Below are 19971 nucleotides of genomic sequence, written 5' to 3' on the forward strand. Positions count from 1 at the left end.
TGTAGCTGCGGATGACCCTGGATTACTGATCATACTGCTTTCACCTCCAAACACAAGCACCGAGAGTACAGTGCCCACTGCCACTTCCTTCTTCAGGCAGTGCTGGGACTGCAGCCCAGGGCTTTGTGTCTTAAAGGCAAGCACTCTGCCAGCAGAGCTATATTCCCAGTCCCCTAAAACTGGAGCTTTAAAAATTCAAAACTAACATGACTACTTAACTTCATCTTCCAATTAGTGCGTGGGGGGGGGGATGCATTTTTCCTGCATGCATGTCTGTGTGCACCATGTGTGTGCCTGATGCTTGAGACACCCATAAGAAGGCATCATGTCCCTCAGAATTGTGGTTACAGACAATTGAGAGCCATGCGGGTGCTGGGAACCAAACCCAGGTCCTCTAGAAGAGCAGAAAGTGCTCTGAACAGCTGAGCTATTATCTTCTGATCACAGCTAGGGAATACAACACACCAGAAGCCTAGACGGCTTGTTCATAACCACCTCTCCAAAGTGCCTCACCTCCAGCCCTACACTAGAGACTGCAGTCATCCTGCCAAGAGTAACTGGGCCACACACACACACACACACACACACACACACACACACACACAGGCTCAGGGTGGGCTCCAAGGTGCTGTGATGCAATGGTAGACTCAAGGCAAAGTGTGGACAACGGCCCTTGGTATAAGACTTAGGTTTTGCTTTTAACCATTTCCCTTCTTCTTGCTTAAGATTCCAGTTTTGAGAAGGGGCCAGGCAAAATGCATCCTTGTGGTAATCACGTGAAAGAGTCCACCTGGCATTCCATAACACACAGAGACATTGTGTACAGTGGCAACCCTGTCTTACCAGGAAAGCTACCACAGGCAGTAGCCAGTCATCTTAAACTTCAAAGATCTGGGGGTTTCTATCACACTGGCTACCTGGTCTCTCTCTCTCTCTCTCTCTCTCTCTCCCTCCCTCCCTCCCTCCCTCCCTCCCTCCCTCCCTCCCTCCCTCCTTCCCTCTCCCCTTCTTTTGTTCTGTGTAACTTTGGAGCCTGTACTAGAACTCACTCTGTAGATCAGGGGCTGGCCTTGAACTCACAGAGATTTAACAGCCTCTGCCTCCCTAGAGAGCTGGGATTAAAGGTGTGTACCACCACTGCCTGGCTATTTTTATTTCTTGAGACAGGATCTCACGTAGACCAGCCTGGCTTCAAACTCATTATGCCACAGACCTCAAATTTCTGATCCTCCTGCTTCGGCCTTGAGTACACAGAGTACAGGTCTGCACCACCACACCAGGTTTATGAAGTACAGAGGGTTGAACCCAGAGCCTTGTCCATGCGAGGTAGGCACCCTACCAGCTGAGCCACACTCCAGCCCCTAAATTCCCTTTCTTCCTCTCTTATAACCTTGAGGACCCAGTCATGACACTCATCCTCCACTTATGGGCAGGGAGTTCTCCTTGCTTGCCAGAGTAACATCTGTGCAATGAGAAATTATTTTGCATTCTTCCATTTTTTTCCTTTTTCATATGAATTTAATCATTCATTTATATCAGCCTGCAGCCACAGACAGCTTACTTCACACTCTGTATTAAGTAAGATGGAGCAGTACTATCTTACCTTCTGTTAAAATTCCTCAGCTCTGGCAGTTGCGTGTTTTAGCTTCCTGAGAGGTTCTCCCAGGACAGCCTCAAATTCACTGTACAGACAAGGATGACCCTGAACTCCTTAATGAACTCCCACACTCAAGCGCCGGGATTACAGGACCGCACTGCAACATCCTAAGAACTAGCAGACTTCTGCAGCTGCCGGGGGCTGGGCAGAGAGAACTCATCTGCTGGGAGCTTCTCTGATAAACTCTATATTTCACTTAATCTGGGTTCTGAATCTTATCAGTAAAAGCCAATTCTAGGAGTTCTTTATCTGCAAACGTATCAGAGAAACCACCAGATATTCTGAGGGGACCATGAAGGCATCCCAATATCAGTTATTAAAACATAAACGTAAGCTTGCCTTCACAACAGTCATCAAGCTTAGGGAGTATACATTGTGCCAGGAGAGCGTTGGTGCTGGGATCTTAGGCAGGGCTCAATGCCATGGCTGCGCAAGGAATGGCCATCCTTACCTGCTACATTAATTTTGTCAAGTGATACCAAGCTGGGGACAGCCGTGGTGGAGTTGGTAGAGTTTGCTCCTGTGCCATTGACGAGATTGTCCACCTTCGACTCGAGCTTGCCAATGCGCTGTAAGATGTTGTCCAGCAGCACCGCCAGTGTCTTCTTCAGATCTGCAATAGAAAAGGAGGAGAACTGAAAAGTTCTGCAGGCGCGGCCAGGCATATCCGACTGCGGCCGCGGGAACCTGAGATATATATGAACACAGCCCCGCTCTAACTCAAAGACTTGCTTGAAACATTGGAAGACTTTTTTGCAGGGTTTTCTTTAGTAACTTTGTTGTTTAGCGCTTGAGCATGAGCTCCGCAGATGACAGTGTAGCTAAAATGAAGAAAAGATGGACAGAGGCCAGGGTATTAGCACGAGGCATAAGCATGAGGCTTAGCACTCACATAAAAAGCCATGTGTGGTCATGCATGCTATGACCCCCAGCATTGGGGAGTGGAAGGTATACAGAAGACAGAAAAGACAGCTAGGGCTTGCTGACTGCCAGGATGACTCTGGGTTCAGCAAAAAACCTTGTCCTAAGAGTAGATGGAGAAAAGGGAGAGAACAGAATACCCAGCATCCTCCTGTGGTCTGCCCCCACAACATATGGACATGCAACACACACACACACACACACACACCCCAAAATAATACAACAAAGTCTGGACATGCTCTCTCTGCCTCTCTAATATACAAAATAAAACTGAAATTTGGGCTGGCAGTGAAGATGGGGTACCCTTCCCTAGAATCACAAACAAACCACAAAACTCTCAAATGTTTTCTTCTTTCTTTCTTTCTTTCTTTCTTTCTTTCTTTCTTTCTTTCTCTCCTCTCTCTCTCTCCTCTCTCTCTCTCTCGCTTTTATTTTTTGGTTTCTCGAGACAGGGTTTCACTGTAGTTTTAGAGCCTGTCCTGGAACTAGCTCTTGTAGACCAGGCTGGCCTCGAACTTACAGAGATCTGCCTGCCTCTGCCTCCCGAGTGCTGGGATTAAAGGTGTGTGCCACCACTGCCTGGCTCAAATGTTTCTGAAGTGGTACAAATGACCTCCCCTAAAATAGGCACATCCCAGAGACAGTAGGAACTGTCTTCAACCCCGCCAGACTCCAGCAAACAGGGCAGTCTGTACAGAAAGCAACTCAGATAAGGAGCGAGTTTACAGGATTCTTTTTGGACACAAGGTCCAGACAGAGAGAAGTTTGCCAAGGCCCATCCTACCTCAGCACTGCAAGAATTCCTCCTCCACGTGACACCGTGGCTATTGACACACACATGATATGAAGGTGCAGCAGGCCTCAAAGCAGCTTTAGAATGAAGTTCACTATTATTTTCAGTGTCTAGCATATTTTATTATAACATCTTTTTTCAACAAATCTTTGATGTAGGGGCCTAAGGAATTCTAGGCTGGCCTTGAGCTTACTATATAGTCAACAATGGCCTTGAACTCCTGACCCTCCTGTCCCTACCAGCTGAGTGCTGGGGTTACAGGTGTGTGCCATCTTGCCTGGTTTTCTGTGAAACTGGGGATTGAACCTAGGGCCCTGTGTGTGGCTAGTCAACCATCCTACCAAATGAACCACATTCTTAGTCCTCAAAGTTTTTTTATTATTCTTCTAAGATTTCATTCATGTATACAATGCCATATGACCATATCTGCCCATATTTCCTGGTGCTCAAACTCTGTCGTATCACCCAATACAACTTCATGTCTTCTCCCCCTTCTCTCTTTCTCCATTCACTTCCCCTCCCCCTTTCCTTCTCCTCCTCCCTTCCTCTCTTTGATAGCCCACTTTCTAACTAGAGTTATTCATATGTGCATGGATATAGGGCAGTCTACCTACAGTGGCCACACACACTCTCAAAGAAGAATGATTCTCCCTCCTCCGGCAGCTATCAACTGGTTCCTCAGTAGGGGTAGGGCTAAAGAAGACCTTCCTCATCTATACTGGACAATTAAATTTTTTAAAAAAGACTATTTTTTGATGTGGGATTCCCCTCTGTATGCTGTGAATAACACTGGTTAATAAAGAAATTGTCTTAGGCCTGTGATAGGGTAGAGTAGAGCTAGGCAGGGAAAACTAAACTGAATGCTGGGAGAAAGAAAGGTGGAGTCAGGGAGAAGCCATGGAGCCTCTGGTGAAGACAGATGCGCTGGAACCTTGCCGGTAGGCCATGAGCCTCATGATAAAATGTAAAATAATGGAACTGGGTTAAATTACAATGTAAAAGTTAGCCAATAAGAAGTTAGAGCTAATAGGCCAAACAGTGATTTAATTAATACAGTTTCTGTGTGGTTATTTTGGGAGTCTGGGTGTCTGGGAAACGAACAAGCAGCCTCCTACAACAACTTTTGTTGGTTATTGATGGGCACAATTCCACACTCATAGCCATGCTGGAGAACCCAATATTAACTATAATCAGATTTAGAAAAATGCTTACATAAAGACTAGAGTAATCATTGTTCACAAATACTTCTTAAACTAGTAAGTATGTGGTCACATTCCAAATGCTAGGGATAGTCACTTGTGGTGCTTACACAAAAGAGTAGAGTCCCTTTCTTAGACCTCTGACTGTTACACGTTCCACCAAGCCTCACCAGAGAAGAAACAAGATCCCTGGAACAGAGCATGAATGCATCATGAACACTGAAGTCTATGTTCCTGGTTGTTTAGCATGAGAACATTCTGTGTGAGCACCACACCACACCACACCACAACAGCAAGGAGTCCCTAACCGTGGCAAAGAAAAAAAAAATCTCCAGACACTGCTGGATATATGCCAGGGGCAAAACAGCCTTCACTGGAGAAACCACAGAGTAAAGGCCATATTTAAATCTCTTGCATTCCTAGTCATCCTCCGGGGACATTAAGAGTGTTTGAGGAAGATTTTGCAGTCGACAATGCAAGAGTGAGAAGGGAGGCTGCAAGCATGCATGAGTTGTGGCCTCCAACCATTACTGCCACTGCTACAGACACAAGAGGGTGAAGGCTTTGTTTTCCTTCCTTCCCCAGGGAAGGGAACAGAAAATGAGATAACAAGGATGGGCTCTCAGGGCTGGTAACCTCCTGGGATGTGGTAAGAAGCTATAGGACTGCAACACAGAGTCCTAGTCAGGTTATTGATGACATTCACAGTGGGACATATCCTAGGCAGGACACAAAACGGTCACAGAATCACTTAAGGAAATCTTCTCAGGCTGGGGAGATGGCTCAGCTGGACAAGCACTTGCTCGAGGACCTGAGTCGAGCCCCTAGTACCCATGTACAAAGCTGGGCACAATGGCACATGCCCATAGATGCCAACACTAGGGAAGCAGAGAGAGGTGATGTGACTCCCTGGATCTCACTGACCAACTCCAGGTTCAGGGAGGTATCCTGTCTAAAAAAAATAGTCAAGAGCCACTTAGAAAGATACATAATGTCGACCTCTGGGCCCCAATCACTTGCTACACAAGTACCTATACATGTATAGACAGGTTGGGGGGTATGGAGAGGGGGAGGAGGGAGAGAGACAGAGAGAGAGACAGAGACAGAGAGAGAGAGAGAGAGAGAGACAGAGACAGAGAGTGGGGGAAGGGAGGCAGGATAACACAAAGAGAATGGAAAGCTCAGACTCTTTTACACATACACACAATGCCCAACACACTACAGCACTTAGTGAATATGCTTTATATGAGCAAATGAATAAAACAGATGAACCTATTCACAAAGAACAAACAATCGTCCAAACAGAAAGTATAGCTTTCCAGGTGATAAAATTATCTCTCACCTGTTTTTTCTTAAAGGTGCAAAGACTGTTACCGGCTTTGCTACAGTCCTGAACAGACAGGAGAATATTTGTTTACGCTGTAGTCTTAGTGGCAATCCAGTTATTAAAGGACACTGCATAATGAAGAATTGTTTTGATAGAGTTTAATAAGAAAATGAGGACAGAAATATTCCTTCCAAACTCTAGCATAATACTTTTATGTTTATCATAGTGTTTTACAGTTATGGTGGCAGTAAAATGTGTCCTCAGCAGCATTATAATTCTAATTATTAGTGAACTTTCAATTCTTTTTTTTTCTTCAGAAGCCTTGGCAGTAAAACTTTAAGCCCGACACCACCACCAAAAGTTTCTGTGTCCCTAAAATTCACTATGCACAAGAAGAATGAGACTGAGTAGTTGAAAACATTTCCAACAAGTCTCTGGGGAAGGGAGCTCTGGCGCTTTTCGAGCCAGGACTTCTTGGGAGGTGCTGACATCAATTTGACGCAGCGGAACAGGTGCCCTCGCAGTGTCTGGAAGTTTTCATCTCCAGGAAGCCGTGACGGTCCACGGTAGAAAGAAGACACGACCAAGAGCAGGATGGAAAAGGAGCTAGCGCTGCTATTCCTTTGTAGGGGTTAATGTTGGCTCACAGGATCCGGGGTGCTGAAGAGAGCACCTCCATGTGCCTCTGTGAGGGGGTTGTACATTATGTTATTTGAGGTGAGTAGACGCACCCTGAAACTAGTGTCCAACAAGGGCTCTCAGAAGTGACAGAGGCTCTGTTGGTAGATTAGAGTCTCGGGTGTGTGACCCAGATCCTCAGGAGAGGATGGCAAACCATGATTTCTCTCATCAAACCTATCAGCATTCGAGGAATTATCAAGAAAGGCTGTACATGGGAGACATCCTTCCCCTGACCCCATCTGCCCTGGACCACGATCCCTTCTAGCATTCCGTGGACTACTTCAGGACAGGAAGCAGAGACAAGAGAATCCCCGGAAATTTATTTAACCAGCTGGTCTGGCAAACAAGACACCCTGCCTTACACGAGGAAGAATGTGAGGAACACCACCTGGGGCTGTCTTCTGACCTCCATGTGTGTGCCACAGTGCACACACATGTACATACACACACGAGCATGAGCATGCACACAGAGACAGACGATAGGGCAGAGTGAGGGACAGATGGAGGGAGGGAGAGGAAGGGGTGGGGAGGACAACAAAACCAGGCAGCTATCGTCAACCCTGCTGGAACTCAGCAGATTTCTCTGTGGCTGAGGGTTCCAGACAAGGCCAAGGCTTGCCACCCACCTGTAAGGAACACGACCCATCAGTGGTGCAGAGCTGACTTTGCAATGAGCAGGGACTTACCCCCAAACCGCCAAAAATAACTCCCTTTTCTGTTTTGCCCCTAACTCAAATCTTTTTCTGCCAAGGCTGTCCTGAAAGACGGAGCATGGACAAGAGAGCTGGCTGCAAAGTAGCGTTGCTCACAGATCCAGAAAACAGGCAAAGACGGGGCACTAATAAGAAAGGAAGGTGTCGGTGAAAAGAGAATTAACCCCGACCTCCTAGAACCATCAGCTGCCAGGAATGCCAAGTTCCATGAATTACGTTATTTCTACATGAATTTTAAAATGACCTTCTGATGGAAAGAAAATACGGCCACAACAATGACCAAAGTATAGTGCGTTTGTTATGTAGAAGGGCATTCACAACAGTGATGGTTTTATATATATATATATATATATATATATATATATATATATATATATATGTTGTTATTTATTCCAGACGAGAGCTGGATAGGACTCAAGCAGGGCAAGAGCAAGCTCGGGTTCCATGACCCCATCTGTGAGCTAGACCCAATCAGTAGGCAAATACTGGTGTTGCCTCGGCATCTGCATTCATGCTGACGGCGATTCATACGCGTTAATAACTATGTGGTCGTCAGATGACTTAACAGCATGAAGAAACACCACAAAGATGAGGTTTCGGTATACAAATACCACTCCGACTTCTAAGAAGGAACGTGTACTCGTATACACTGGCTATTCACCCAAAGACATGCGTCTCTCGGCACTTGTGGAAAGGCGGGAGGAGGGCAGGGAGTACGGCTGAGCTGGTAGAGAGCTTGCCTATACGTGCAAAGGCTAGGTCCCCAGCACCACATAGCCTAGGTATAGTAGTATGTGCCTGCAATCCCAGCATTAGGGAGGCAGAGGCAAGAGGTTTAGAAGCACAGGGTTATCCTTGGATACACAGTAAGTTCTAGGCCAGCTTGAGACATGTGAGGCCTTAAGAAAAGAAAAGAAACAGAAAAGAAAGCATAAGAGAAATGTATATTACTGGTTCGATCTGGGTTTGATTTCCTCATATGCTCTCGATTTTCTTTAAAAGTTCCCATTGTCTTCCAAATCCCCTAACTGTAAAGGGCCATTTTAAGTGTGCAGGCAGTACAGTGGCTTTCACTCTCAGAAGGCGCCCCGGTATCAAGATGAATAAGACGTCTCTGAAGATTTTCAGTGCTGCTCGCTATTCTACTCATTTGCCTGTTTTCTTCTTCTGCCACAGGGTCTCATGCAGTCCCTGCTGCCCCCAACCCCCTGTGTGGCTTGTGACGACTCTGGCCTCTATCCTCCTGCCTCTACCTGTCTGGCGTGCCAGGTGAGCACCACCGTATCTAGTTTGTGTGGCAGTGCCTGAGCCCAGGGCTTCCTCAATGCTAGACGAGGCACACGCTCTCCCAGTTCCTGCCTCGACTTCCTTCAGTGATGGATTGTACCTGTAACGGAAATAAATCCTTTCCTCCCATAAAGTGCCTTTGGTCTGAGTGTTTTCACACAGAGACGAAACTAGGGCGGGCATAGCATCCAAAGGTTGAGTGTGTCTAACACTGAAGCCCTGGCTGCGTGGTAACCAGTGGAGGTTCAACTAGGCTGGTGTGCAACAGAAGTTGCCCCCCAAGTTTGGTGTGTGGGTGACTGCTGTCCCCTTCATCCATCCCTATGGGTGTCCCACCCTCCTGTCCCCACACTACATGGAAACAGGTCTCTCAGGACATTTTACAACAAACAGTTGCCGTATCAAGTGCCCCCATAATAACTACTTGGAGCATCCTGGATGTGGAGCACACATGGAATTTCTTCCACTCCCTTCCTCACTAAAAACAGGACTGTGCCTAGAGTCCTGTGGTGATGGGGGATGGGGCGACACTATTCATTCCTAGCTCCTACTGTACGCTAGGCAAAGCCTTGAACAGAGGCCAGACGTCCTCGCTGTCTCTGTCAACCAGGCTGAGGAAGATGACCACACTGTTAGCTGGCCGAGAAGTTAGGAAGGATGAGAACCATGGGGTGGCCCTGACGTGAAGAGGTCTGGCCGACTTCTCAAAAACTGAGAAGATGGGCCTAAAGAAGATGCGGAGGCCAGAACACTGAAAATCACTCTTCTACAACTCAGAACAAGGGTGAGGATGGCAGGCAGCTCCTCGGGGCCTCACCATGGAAAGAGGCCTGCCTGACTTGATCTGAGAGGAAAAAGAAACAGAGGCACTGGTGTGAAAAGAGACAGGGCCATGGCAGGCTCTGAACACCAGCTAAGGGGAAGAACTTTCTGAGAAGCATCCTTTCCTCAAGCCCGAGGTGGGAGAAAAGGCTTCAACAATAGGGAAGGTGGTGAGCCCCATATTCACACACACACACACACACACCACACACACACACACACACACTGGCTGCCTCCTCAATCTTCACACTGGGCTGATATACTTGGGAGACTGGCCCGCCTCTGACAGAACTGTCTGGCTGAATGTCCGCCACAGCACAGAAGGGAACTCCCCAAGCCCCAGAGGTCCGTTTTTAGGTCCTAAGGGCGCCACGCAGTCCTTTCCTTGACCACAGCAGCTGCATCCTTAGCCAGTCCAGGAGCCTCTTTCCCCTGTCAGCTCCTCTGCAGTAACAATGTATTGTTCCTTCGAGCCCAGAGGCCGTTTCCTCTCTGACGGTTTTCCAGGAGACTCCACGAAAGTCCTAGCCCTCCCATGACAGTTTCCTTGGTCCTACTGATAAAAAAACAGAGGCAAGAAGAAAAACCCAAAACAAAGAAAACAAAAACCAAAAAGTACCTTTCCAGGCTTGCCAGTGTGTCCCATGCCACCTCCTCCTGTCTCACAGGAGGCCTTGAAAGAAAGGCACTGTAACAGCTCTTGACTGCAGCTCAGAGTCACCTGGGGATGTGCAGAGCCAGCGAGAGTCAGCACCCTGGCCATAAATATCCCGCCTGGAGAGGCACCTCCAGCCCAAAGCTAATACTTCAGGCTGCTCAGTCCTGGCTGCTGATCAAAGCCCAGAGCTGACCCCTTTCTCCCCTCCACCCTCCGCCTGACTGTGCCTCTTCCACCCGCACCCCACCCTGTCTCTCCAAGGGGCACCAGGGGCACCTCCAGCACTCATCTCCACTGCACCCCTCTCCCCGTTCATTCCCACTGGGCCTTTCACCTGTTGGGCAAGCTCTGCCTCAACCTCCCTTCTTGGCCCACCCCTCCTATTGTCATTCAAGTACACGCAGCTCCCAGGACTTTATCCTACTACTATGGAGATACTTATTATTGCACTATTCACAACAGCCAAGCAAGGAGTTGGCCTAGATGCCCATTGACACATGAACGGATAGTGGAAACACGGCATACATACATGCTGGGATTTTATTCAGCTGTAAAGAAAAATGAAAACTGTGTCTGGATATTATTGTATTCAGTGAAGTGATGTAGACTCAGAAAGACAAATACTACATGTCCTCCCCATATACAAGAGTCTAGCTTGTAATGTATATACGCATCTGTTTACCTATTTATAGATATGTATGTATTATCTCTATATATCTACATATAGATATAGTAATGTACATATGCGACTGTGTCTGTATGGGTGTAGGCTATGAAACTAGAAAGGGGATCACAAGGGGAAAAGGAGGTGCTGAGGGTGGGGAAGGGCAACAGACTCAAATGACATGAAGGCAGAAAGGAGGCCATGGTGTGGAATGGGGGATGGAAGGGACAAGGAGAACCAGAAGCATGGGGGGAAAAGAGGGGAGGAGAATTAACAAAAACAAATTTTGTTTGAAAATCTCAACCAAAGTGAACCCTAATATTCTGTATGCATATACACGTCAGGTGCCTTCTCTCACCACTCAAGGTAAAAAAGTTCCTCAGGGACTTTTATTTAAAGGTGTGTGTGTGTGTGTGTATGTGTGTGTGTGTGTGTGTGTAGGTATGTGCACATGAATATAGGCTCCTTCAGAGGCCAGAAGAAGGCGCTGGATTTTCTGGACCTGGAGTCACAGGTGGTTGCACGCCAGCAAGTGGGAATGCAGAAAGAACAGAAAGCAGTTCTTTTTTCCTTGCTCTTTTTGAGACAGGGTTTCTCTGTGTAACGGCCCTGACTGACCTGGAACTCACTCTGTAGACTAGACTGGTCTCAAACTCAGGGATTCGCCTGCCTCTAAAGGCAGGCCCCACCACTGCTTGCCTCAGAAAGCACTTTTAATTGCCTAGCCATTTCTCTAGCCCCTCTAGGATGTTTTTCTAATCAAATTTCTCCTTTGCTATTTTCCAAGGAAGAGTGATTGCTCTCTGACACTGTCCTGCTGTTATCCAGGATGGGGCACCCACAAGAGCAGAAAAGTCTTTTCCCACCATATGCCCAAGCCTAGAGAGCTGCTTGGAACACACCCGCCAGCAAAGACAGGCAGTCTCTAAGCATGAGAAACAGTCAAGAGGACAACCTGAGCCTTCAGAGCTCAGCAACCAAAAGCCAGGCAGAGACCAAGACAAAATAGGCCACAGATAAACCAGGCAGCAGGAAGTGGGCTGTGGGTGGGAGTTAGCTAGGAGAGGCTCCCTGCTATGTTAGCCTGAACTAGCAAAGAGTCCGAGTCCAGGAATAAAATATATATAAGAAATAAAGGGTACAGTCTAGGAATATAGAAATATAAATTTGTAAGCTCAAACAAATTTTGGATTAAATAAATAAATAAATAAATAAAGCTGGCAGCCACTGTTAACCTTTAGCAAACGCTTTCTGCCTTAAAATCAGACATCCTGGCAGCCATGTGGACAGAGGTAAACTTTTAACAATTGTCTCCTGCCTCCCAGGTTCCCTGCTAGGCCGGTCCTGCAGACAAAGGTTAGCTTCTAAGTGTTGCCTCTGCGGGACCCTCTGCTTGTGTTCCCTTAATTTTTAACTGTGACTCTACTCTCTGCCTTGCATTCCTTCAGGGACAGTGCAAAGGGCTGGGTCAGCCGCAGGCTTTCACAAACACCCTAAGTCAACATCCTAATGTCCTGTAACCAAAAGTTGTAAAACTTAAAATGTACTGTGACTTTAAGCCTGACCTCAAGACTGTAAAAACTCTTTGACCCCACCCAGTGCTTAATTTGATTGTAGGAGGAGGCCCCAAACCAGCCCCCATTGCCACAGCTACAGAAGCTGGACCTCTGGCTGTGGTCAGAGCTATAGCTGAAAGCTTGTGCGCCTCATGGTGATTTTTCTTCTTTTTCTGGAATAAAGCTTGCTTCTGGTTTAACAGACTTTGCTGGTCTGTCCCCTATCACTGTGTGACACCCGGACCCAACACTAGGAGCTTCCCTGGAGCTAAGCGCTCCAGTGGCGGGGAAGATAGAGTCACGGGATATTGCTGGACTACAGATCTCATTATGCTGCATCTTCAGAATGAGAGGACTGAAGAGGCCCAGGCCTGGCCTTAGATAAGAGCACCACCATTGGGGATGGGAATTTGGGTCAAGCAGTCAGAGACAGATTGGGTCACCTCAGAAACAAGAACATCATTGACTAGAGTGAATGACAGCATCTACCATGCCCTAACAGGCACAGCCCATGATGTGCTGGCCTGAGATAGGCAGGTGTGGCTAGGAGGCAGGAGCCAACACCCTCCGCACCCCATGGATGAATGCCCCCACTGTTCTGCACAGGCTGCTGGGGATCTTCCAGCAGCTCATCTGAATGACCGAGTCCCAAAAGGAGTTCAGAAGTCGCTTTTCATTCTGCTTTCTGTTTCTTATTTCTTAAGAACTAAAGAATGATAGAAAGACAGGAAAAACTGTGGAGAAGAGGCCTGAAGGGAACACTTCATTGCAAAGAGGTCTTGAAGCCTCTCCTGCCCCAATCAAGGATTCCAGAACAGCTCATCTGTGCTGCAGAGATGGCTGACGTGGAAATGACATTCCTTTCACATACAGATACTTTATGTTAAAATAACAATGAACTAGGCTGAGGCCTGAATGGATACAACCTTGGATAGAGTTTCTATCATCTCCCCCAGCAATTGATATGCTTGTGTTCTCATTTTTCTTAACAAAATTAAGTAACAAGGAGGATTCGGCCAAAAGCTGTAAGTTGCTGACTTCCTCAGACCAAAGGAATCCTGGGTGGCTGTTGAATCCTTGAAGGGTTTGACCAGAGAATGGGCTATGGCGATTGGGAAAGGGTGGACTGGAACGTTTCAGAAGTTGTGGAAAGTGAATGTTGCTGTCGCCATGGTTCTAAGTAAGTGAATCTGCTATAAACAATGAGAGTGGCCATTTGCCAACACAACTTTATGTACATCATTAAACAGCAGTGTGAATCTGGCTCAGAGCAAAGCCTATGATCAACACTGCTGTTCTGGGATCTGGAAGCAGGGAGTCTAATGAATCAGGAACCATCTAAAACCAACTATGAAAACTCTACCTATCTATAGTAGACCAAGATCCTCTGATTCTACAAATACGGGAATGGGAGGAGAGGTTGCTCTCTTTCCTCTCCTCTGACAAGCTCATACAAGTACATAATGCATTTTGGTAATGTTCACATACACTCTCTCTCTGTCTCTGTCTCTCTCTGTCTCTGTCTGTCTCTGTCTCTCATTCTCCTCTCACTCCTATCAAGTTCCTTCTCAAATGAAAAGTTTATTCAATCTACTAATGGGATCCCCTTAAGCCAACCCATTCTTGGACACAGAGGATCAATTATTCATTCTTCCAGGGCAAATGTCTAGGCAGTACACTGACATGGTCTGTGCCTGTGGCAGACAAGCAAGAGACGACCCATATAGCCCAGCTAAGCCACACAGCATCCCATAGTCTCAGCATCTGCCTGAGACAGGATTTCAAGTAGCTCAGACTGGCCTACAAAATCCCACCTGTAGCCAAAGATAACTTTGAACTCATGATCCTCCTGCCTCCTCCAGAGCTGTCTGTCTGTCAATGTTACCGATGGTGGCAAGTTAAAGGAGAAGTGGGGCCATCAGAATGTTTCTCCAGCTCCCCCGGATTGGCACCGGGTCACACCCTAGCTAATATCCACCATCACTTGGTTACTCACGTGCAAAATCCCAAACCAAGGAAACAGTGAGGTTACCCAACTCCAGACTCCAAAACAAAAACAAATGAAAGCCACACAGCAGTAATCTATGTTAGAACACCTTTATTTTTTTTTGTTTGTTTGTTTTGTTTTTCGAGACAGGGTTTCTCTGTGGCTTTGGAGCCTGTCCTGGAACTAGCTCTTGTAGACCAGGCTGGTCTCGAACTCACAGAGATCCGCCTGCCTCTGCCTCCCGAGTGCTGGGATTAAAGGCGTGCGCCACCGCCGCCCAGCATAGAACACCTTTATTATCTCATACCAGGAGATACTGTTGATTGTCACAACTAGGGAGGGGCTACTGGAATCTCCTGCTAAAAGCTTACCACGTGTGCTAGTGATCTTTAGCTGTCCACGTAACAAAGCCTATAATGGCCTGGCAAGAGTTTCAGTCAAGTAACTTCTCTCTCTGGGCACGTCTGTGAGGGACTGTTGGACTTTTTAATTGATATGGGAAGGCCCAGCCCACTGTGGTGTTACTATTCCTAGCAGGAGGTCAAAGGCTATTATAATTAAGCTATCTAGGCATGAGAACATGAGTGAGTCAGGGATGGAGACTGGGAGTGACCCAGCAAGTGGTGTTCCTCCATGGTTCTTGTATCCAGGATCCTGACTCGACTTCCCCCAATGATGGACTCTGATCTGGAAGAGGAAGCCAAATAAATCTTTCCTTCCCTAAGCTGCTTTCGGGCAGAGTGCTGTATAACTGTGGCAGAAGAAAACTAAAACCCTACCTAAGTAAAATCTTCCTGGAATACAGACTTATCTAACCAAAAACATCAACAGGACCAGGAAACCCTGTCTCAGCGGACCTCACCACAGGAGGGTCTTACATAGCTCAAGCACACACACTCTAGTAAGTTCCAAAAACTCAGTCCCACAGACTACTTAGATTGGCAAGTCAGCCTGGTGGGAGGAAAGCATGTTAGACTTGCTGATGACTCCGCATTCACTGTTTGCTGGTATGGGGGGAAAGAATGATTACTTCACTGACGGTCATCATGAAAGGGTTGGAATAAATAATTCTTATAGGTGCTTTAATATGCAATGCCCTTCGATGACACGCACATGGCTGAAATTCCAACAGAAGACTCAGAGGGGTGAGTGTGTGTGTGTGTGTGTATGTGTGTGTGTGTGTGTGTGTGTGTGTGTGTAGGACTGTTATTCTGAAAACACCATCCATCCTGTTTGTTCTTTGTTTAAGCTAGGGTCTCCCACTGCTCTGGGGCTCACCAAGTGGCCTAAGTCAGCTGGCCAGCGAGTCCAGAGATATAGCTTTCTCTGCCTCCCCAGTGCTGAGATTACAATAGTGCACCAAGTATGCCTGATTTTTTTTTCATGGTTTCGGGTGATTGAATGCAGGTCCCCTAGTCTTCTTGTAAACTATCTCCTTCCCCAGTCCTGAGTTACTTTTATATTACACACACACATACACACACGCGCGCGCACACTAAAAAGCTAAGATCAGATGTATTTTCTCTAAAATATGTAAGGAGTCTGCACTCTGAGCTTTTTATCAACACATAATAGAAACAACTAGCAAGATCTCAAGTCTATAAATATATAGCTCATATGTTTTTGTGTCACCCATGGAAAAAGTCTGATAAACTGTGATTAGAGGAAATCACTGTTGAGTTGTTGCCCTTTCCCAACAAGGGTATAACAAAGTGAAAAGTTTCTGCACCCCAATAAGCCTCTCCGCTGCCACAATTAATCCATATCAGACCAAATCAAACCGAATTAGAAAAGGCCCAGGTTTAATGGCTACAAAGCTCCTGGATGATTTTCCAGCTCCCTAGAGAGGAGCTGGGACAAGAAGACCACAAGTCTGTTTTCTGGAGGGCAGTTTAAGTACCCTGTAGGAGTGGTCTTGAGCATCTCTGGGGGAGGGGACTTGGTGGACTTTCTGAGAGGTAGCAGGGTTTGGAGAGAGATGAGGGAGGGGGCTTGGAGTAAAGCTTCCACCCAAACATTTCAGATTCTCTAGATATATGGATGTCAGGAGCTGAGGTGAAGCTTCCACCGGAACATTCCAGACTCTTTGGATATATGGACGCCAGGGGCTGGGGTGAAGCCCCTGAAGAACACAAAGTACATGTAGGATTAAAACCTTAAAGACAGCATCTACCACAGGCCACGTCACACTTATGCAACACCAACGTTCTGTGCTATCCTTTTCTCTATGGCAGTAACTGATATCTGAAACTGATGGACGACATAAGTCATGTCAATGAGTCATATGACTCATTGTGTGGTTGGGCACCTCATGTTTCTCTCTCTCTCTCTCTCTCTCTCTCTCGTGTGTGTGTGGTTGTGAATGTGTGCATGTACACAGAAGCAAGAGGTTGGCGCTGGATGCCTTCCTAGTTCGCTCTCCCCACTGAGACAGGGTCTCTTAGTGAGCCTGAAGCTCCTGATAGGCTGGCTGGTTAGCAAGCTTCCCTGGTGCTGAGATTGTAGGTACATGCTGCTGTTCCTGTCTGGCCTTTTTACATGGGTACTGGGGATCAAGTTCAGGTCCTCTTGGTTGCATGGCAAGTACTTTACCGAGTTACCTACTCCTCAAGATTGCTGCTGACAAAGCTCACAGAGACATATCACAAGCAGATGGTGTGACCATTCTGACCCCAAGAACTGAGAAAGAACAGAAGGGCTCCTCAGCTGTGGCTATCCTCTCTTCACACACCCACCCACACCCACACCCACCCACACCCACCCCCCCACCCCCCACAGCACAGAACCAAGCTTCTGGGTGCCTGTGATTTACTGAGCCTGGATTCCAGCTGCCCAGTCACAGCCTACAGTAGCAGGGGGTCTAATCATCACGAGAGTGCTATATCCTCAAGGCCATATCCTTGACTGGGCCCCAAAGCAAAGACCAGCTCTTCTACACCACCACAGTCCCAAACACTGAGCCCACTGAAGTCTGGGTTGGATGGCTCAGCTTTCCATTTGATGACTAACAAGGGCTCACCCTCTAGAAACCCAGGCCATTCTGGAATCTCGGTGACCAAAGGGCATCCTGGGAGGACGAATTTCCCAAGACAGTACAACCCAAAGTCCATTTGCCATGGATATACTTCATAAGTGTTTGTGTGTGCATTTTTTGCATCATCAGGGTCAGACGAGATGGCTCAGAGAGTAAAGGCACTCACCATGCAAGCCTGATGACCTGAGATCCATCCTCAGGACCCACATGGTCGAAGGAGAGAACCAACTTCAGCCTAAAGGCTGTTCTCTGTCCTCCACTATGTGCAGTGGTGCATGTGCCCAGATACACAAATGGATGGGCATGCACACATGATGATGATGATGATGATGATGATGATGATGATGATGATGATGATGATGATGGAAAATCAGAATATACACCAAATGCTGATTATGTTTATAGCAGAGCATGATTTTATGTGATTTTCCTCTTTTGTTTTTCTGTTTATACCTTCAGTTTTTCTAAATTTAGCATAACTTTTGCTAACAGAAAAAATAAGATATATTTCACATACATGCTTTATTTTTATAGGTCTAAATATATATATACGTGTGTGTGTTTCTGTGTGTGTAGTCTCATGTAACCCAGGCTAGCCACAAAGGCCCTCCATAGCTGAGGATGACCCTGTGCATTTGATCTTCAGGCATGTGCCACTATGCACTGATCCAACCCAGAGGCTCCAAGCTAAGCCCTCATGTGTCGTTTTAAAAAGAACTTTAGGAACCTGAAAATGAGCAATGAGTTCAAGAAGACTTCTTTCAGAGTGAGCAAAATCAAAGACAAGCAATAAAGCCTGGGAAATCAAACATTAAAGCTACAGGGCAGTTCATTAGCTCCACGCTGACCTTGATGTTATCCAAAACATCAGCCCCCTCAACCCGGTGCCCCTCCGCTGCATCTAATTACATTTTGTTTAAGGACAGATAATGAAAATGTTTGTCTGCATTCCCTGAACACACTCCTCTGAGCACAGTCTAGAAATATGCTGACAGACTGGGGACTGACTACGGACACAATCCAGAGAGCTCAAGTGTGCTGACTGACATGGCTGGGGACAGGGATGCCCCCGTGTACAGGAGCTCAGAGTCCCACAAAGAGCACTGTGTTACCTTTCTAAAAGCACAGCTGTGGTGTGGGCTGGGGAGGTGGTTCTGTCAGTAGAAGGGCTTGTTGGACAAGCATGAAGACCTGAGTTCAGATCCCCCGAATCCACATACAGCTAGATACAGTAGCATGCCTATATAATCCCAGTCTGTCTGTACAGAGATGGGAGGCAGAGACAAGAAAATCTCCCCGAGGGTCAGGAGGCTGCTAGCTTGGCATGCAGCTGCCAACAAGAGATTTTGGTGCAGACAAGGTAAAATGTAAGGACTCACACCTGAGATTATCCTCTGTACATATCCACACTTGCATATATAAATACAGAGATGAAAAGGATACACATACAAAACCAATGATCACTGCCCATGAGAACAGAGAATCTTCAAACCGTAACAAGACCATATGTCCCTCCAAAGTCAAGGCAAGCCCAATGGAGCAAGCCATCCCCATGCCTCCACACTCACCGTAAGCTGTCATGACACCGGCATATGGGCCATCCACCACGTTCCTGTTTTCTTCGGCCAGCGCTTTAATGTACCTTTTGCTGAGATCCAGGATCTGCTCCCGCAGCATGGAGCTGCTCTCAGGCTGAGTTCGCTGCTGGATCGTGAAGTGCAGAAGCATCATCCCCCATATAAAGCCAAAAGTCACCAGGAAAAAGCCCAGCTTCTGAGAGGACAACTTCCAGGGAGTAAAGAAAGCCATCTCTCTCTAGCAAGGTAGCCCTCCCGTGGCTCTCAAGGCGCAGAAGGTGAAGGCAAGTTCATGGTGCAGGCTGGGGCGGAGGGTGCACGCACGGCCGCTCTCTCGCTATCACTCCGGCTCCTGAGTCAGCTGATTTCCTTCCCTGGCTTCCATTCTGCTGTGAAGGAGGAGCACAGTTAGCAATGTAGTCATAACCAAACACAACGATCAGGAACTGCATCTGCACTGAGGTAGCATTCCACGAAATACCCACTCACTTCTGGCTCCGTGTGCTTTAGGCTAAAATCTGGGAGCCGTGAGCCCAGGAGAGAAATGTGGTAAAGCACCATAAAGTTGTACAAATACACCGGAGGAAGTGTGCGTCTGAGTGTGTGGACACAGGTGTCCCCCTTCTAGACCTCGTTCAAAACAGGAAGCGTGTTTTGCAGGGTACAGAGGAGATGGAAGGATATGCCACCAAATGTCAGCAAACCCAAGGGGAGGGCAGAGTCCCGGGGCCACTTTGTACTTGGTGTATGTGTAACTTGAGCTTAGGGAGTCAGGATGAGCTTGGAGCGAAGTCTGTACATACAGCTTGAGAGCTGAGTAAGAAAGTGGAAGCGTCTTCAGAGAGCGCTAAGAAGGAAAGGGGAGAGGGTCCTGTGTTGTTCAAACACAGCTGAATTTCACGATCACTGTGGCAGGGTAAATGACTTTGAGGAGAGGAAGACACCAGAGGCACAGCAGGGGTCTTTTTGCTCCAGTTTTATGTTGGAGGTGCTGGAGATCGGAGCCAGAGCGCAGGCTAAGCATTTGTTCTATGGCCGAGCTTCACCCCAGCCTCTTGCCCCAGCTATCTGGAGCAAAAGCTGCACCTCGCAGGA

The 19971-nt window shown here is 47.2% G+C and overlaps 1 protein-coding gene across 2 annotated transcripts in view; it reads right to left on the minus strand.

The window, feature by feature from the left end:
• Positions 1 to 19971, minus strand: part of Mgat5 (alpha-1,6-mannosylglycoprotein 6-beta-N-acetylglucosaminyltransferase) — a 294834-nt gene that overhangs the window by 172587 nt on the left and 102276 nt on the right. The window contains exons 2-3 of one of the 2 annotated variants that reach the window (XM_038349993.2): positions 18868 to 19262; positions 2109 to 2270 (exon numbers count right to left, since the gene is read on the minus strand). In XM_038349993.2, coding sequence (XP_038205921.1) covers positions 2109 to 2270; positions 18868 to 19108 — 403 coding nt within the window. In that variant the 5' untranslated portion in view covers positions 19109 to 19262. Of the gene's footprint in view, positions 1 to 2108; positions 2271 to 18867; positions 19266 to 19971 lie in introns of both variants that reach the window. The other variant, XM_038349992.2, reaches the window with a different exon arrangement.

This window comes from Arvicola amphibius, chromosome 12 (assembly GCF_903992535.2).
Source record: "Arvicola amphibius chromosome 12, mArvAmp1.2, whole genome shotgun sequence".
NCBI lineage: Eukaryota > Metazoa > Chordata > Mammalia > Rodentia > Cricetidae > Arvicola > Arvicola amphibius.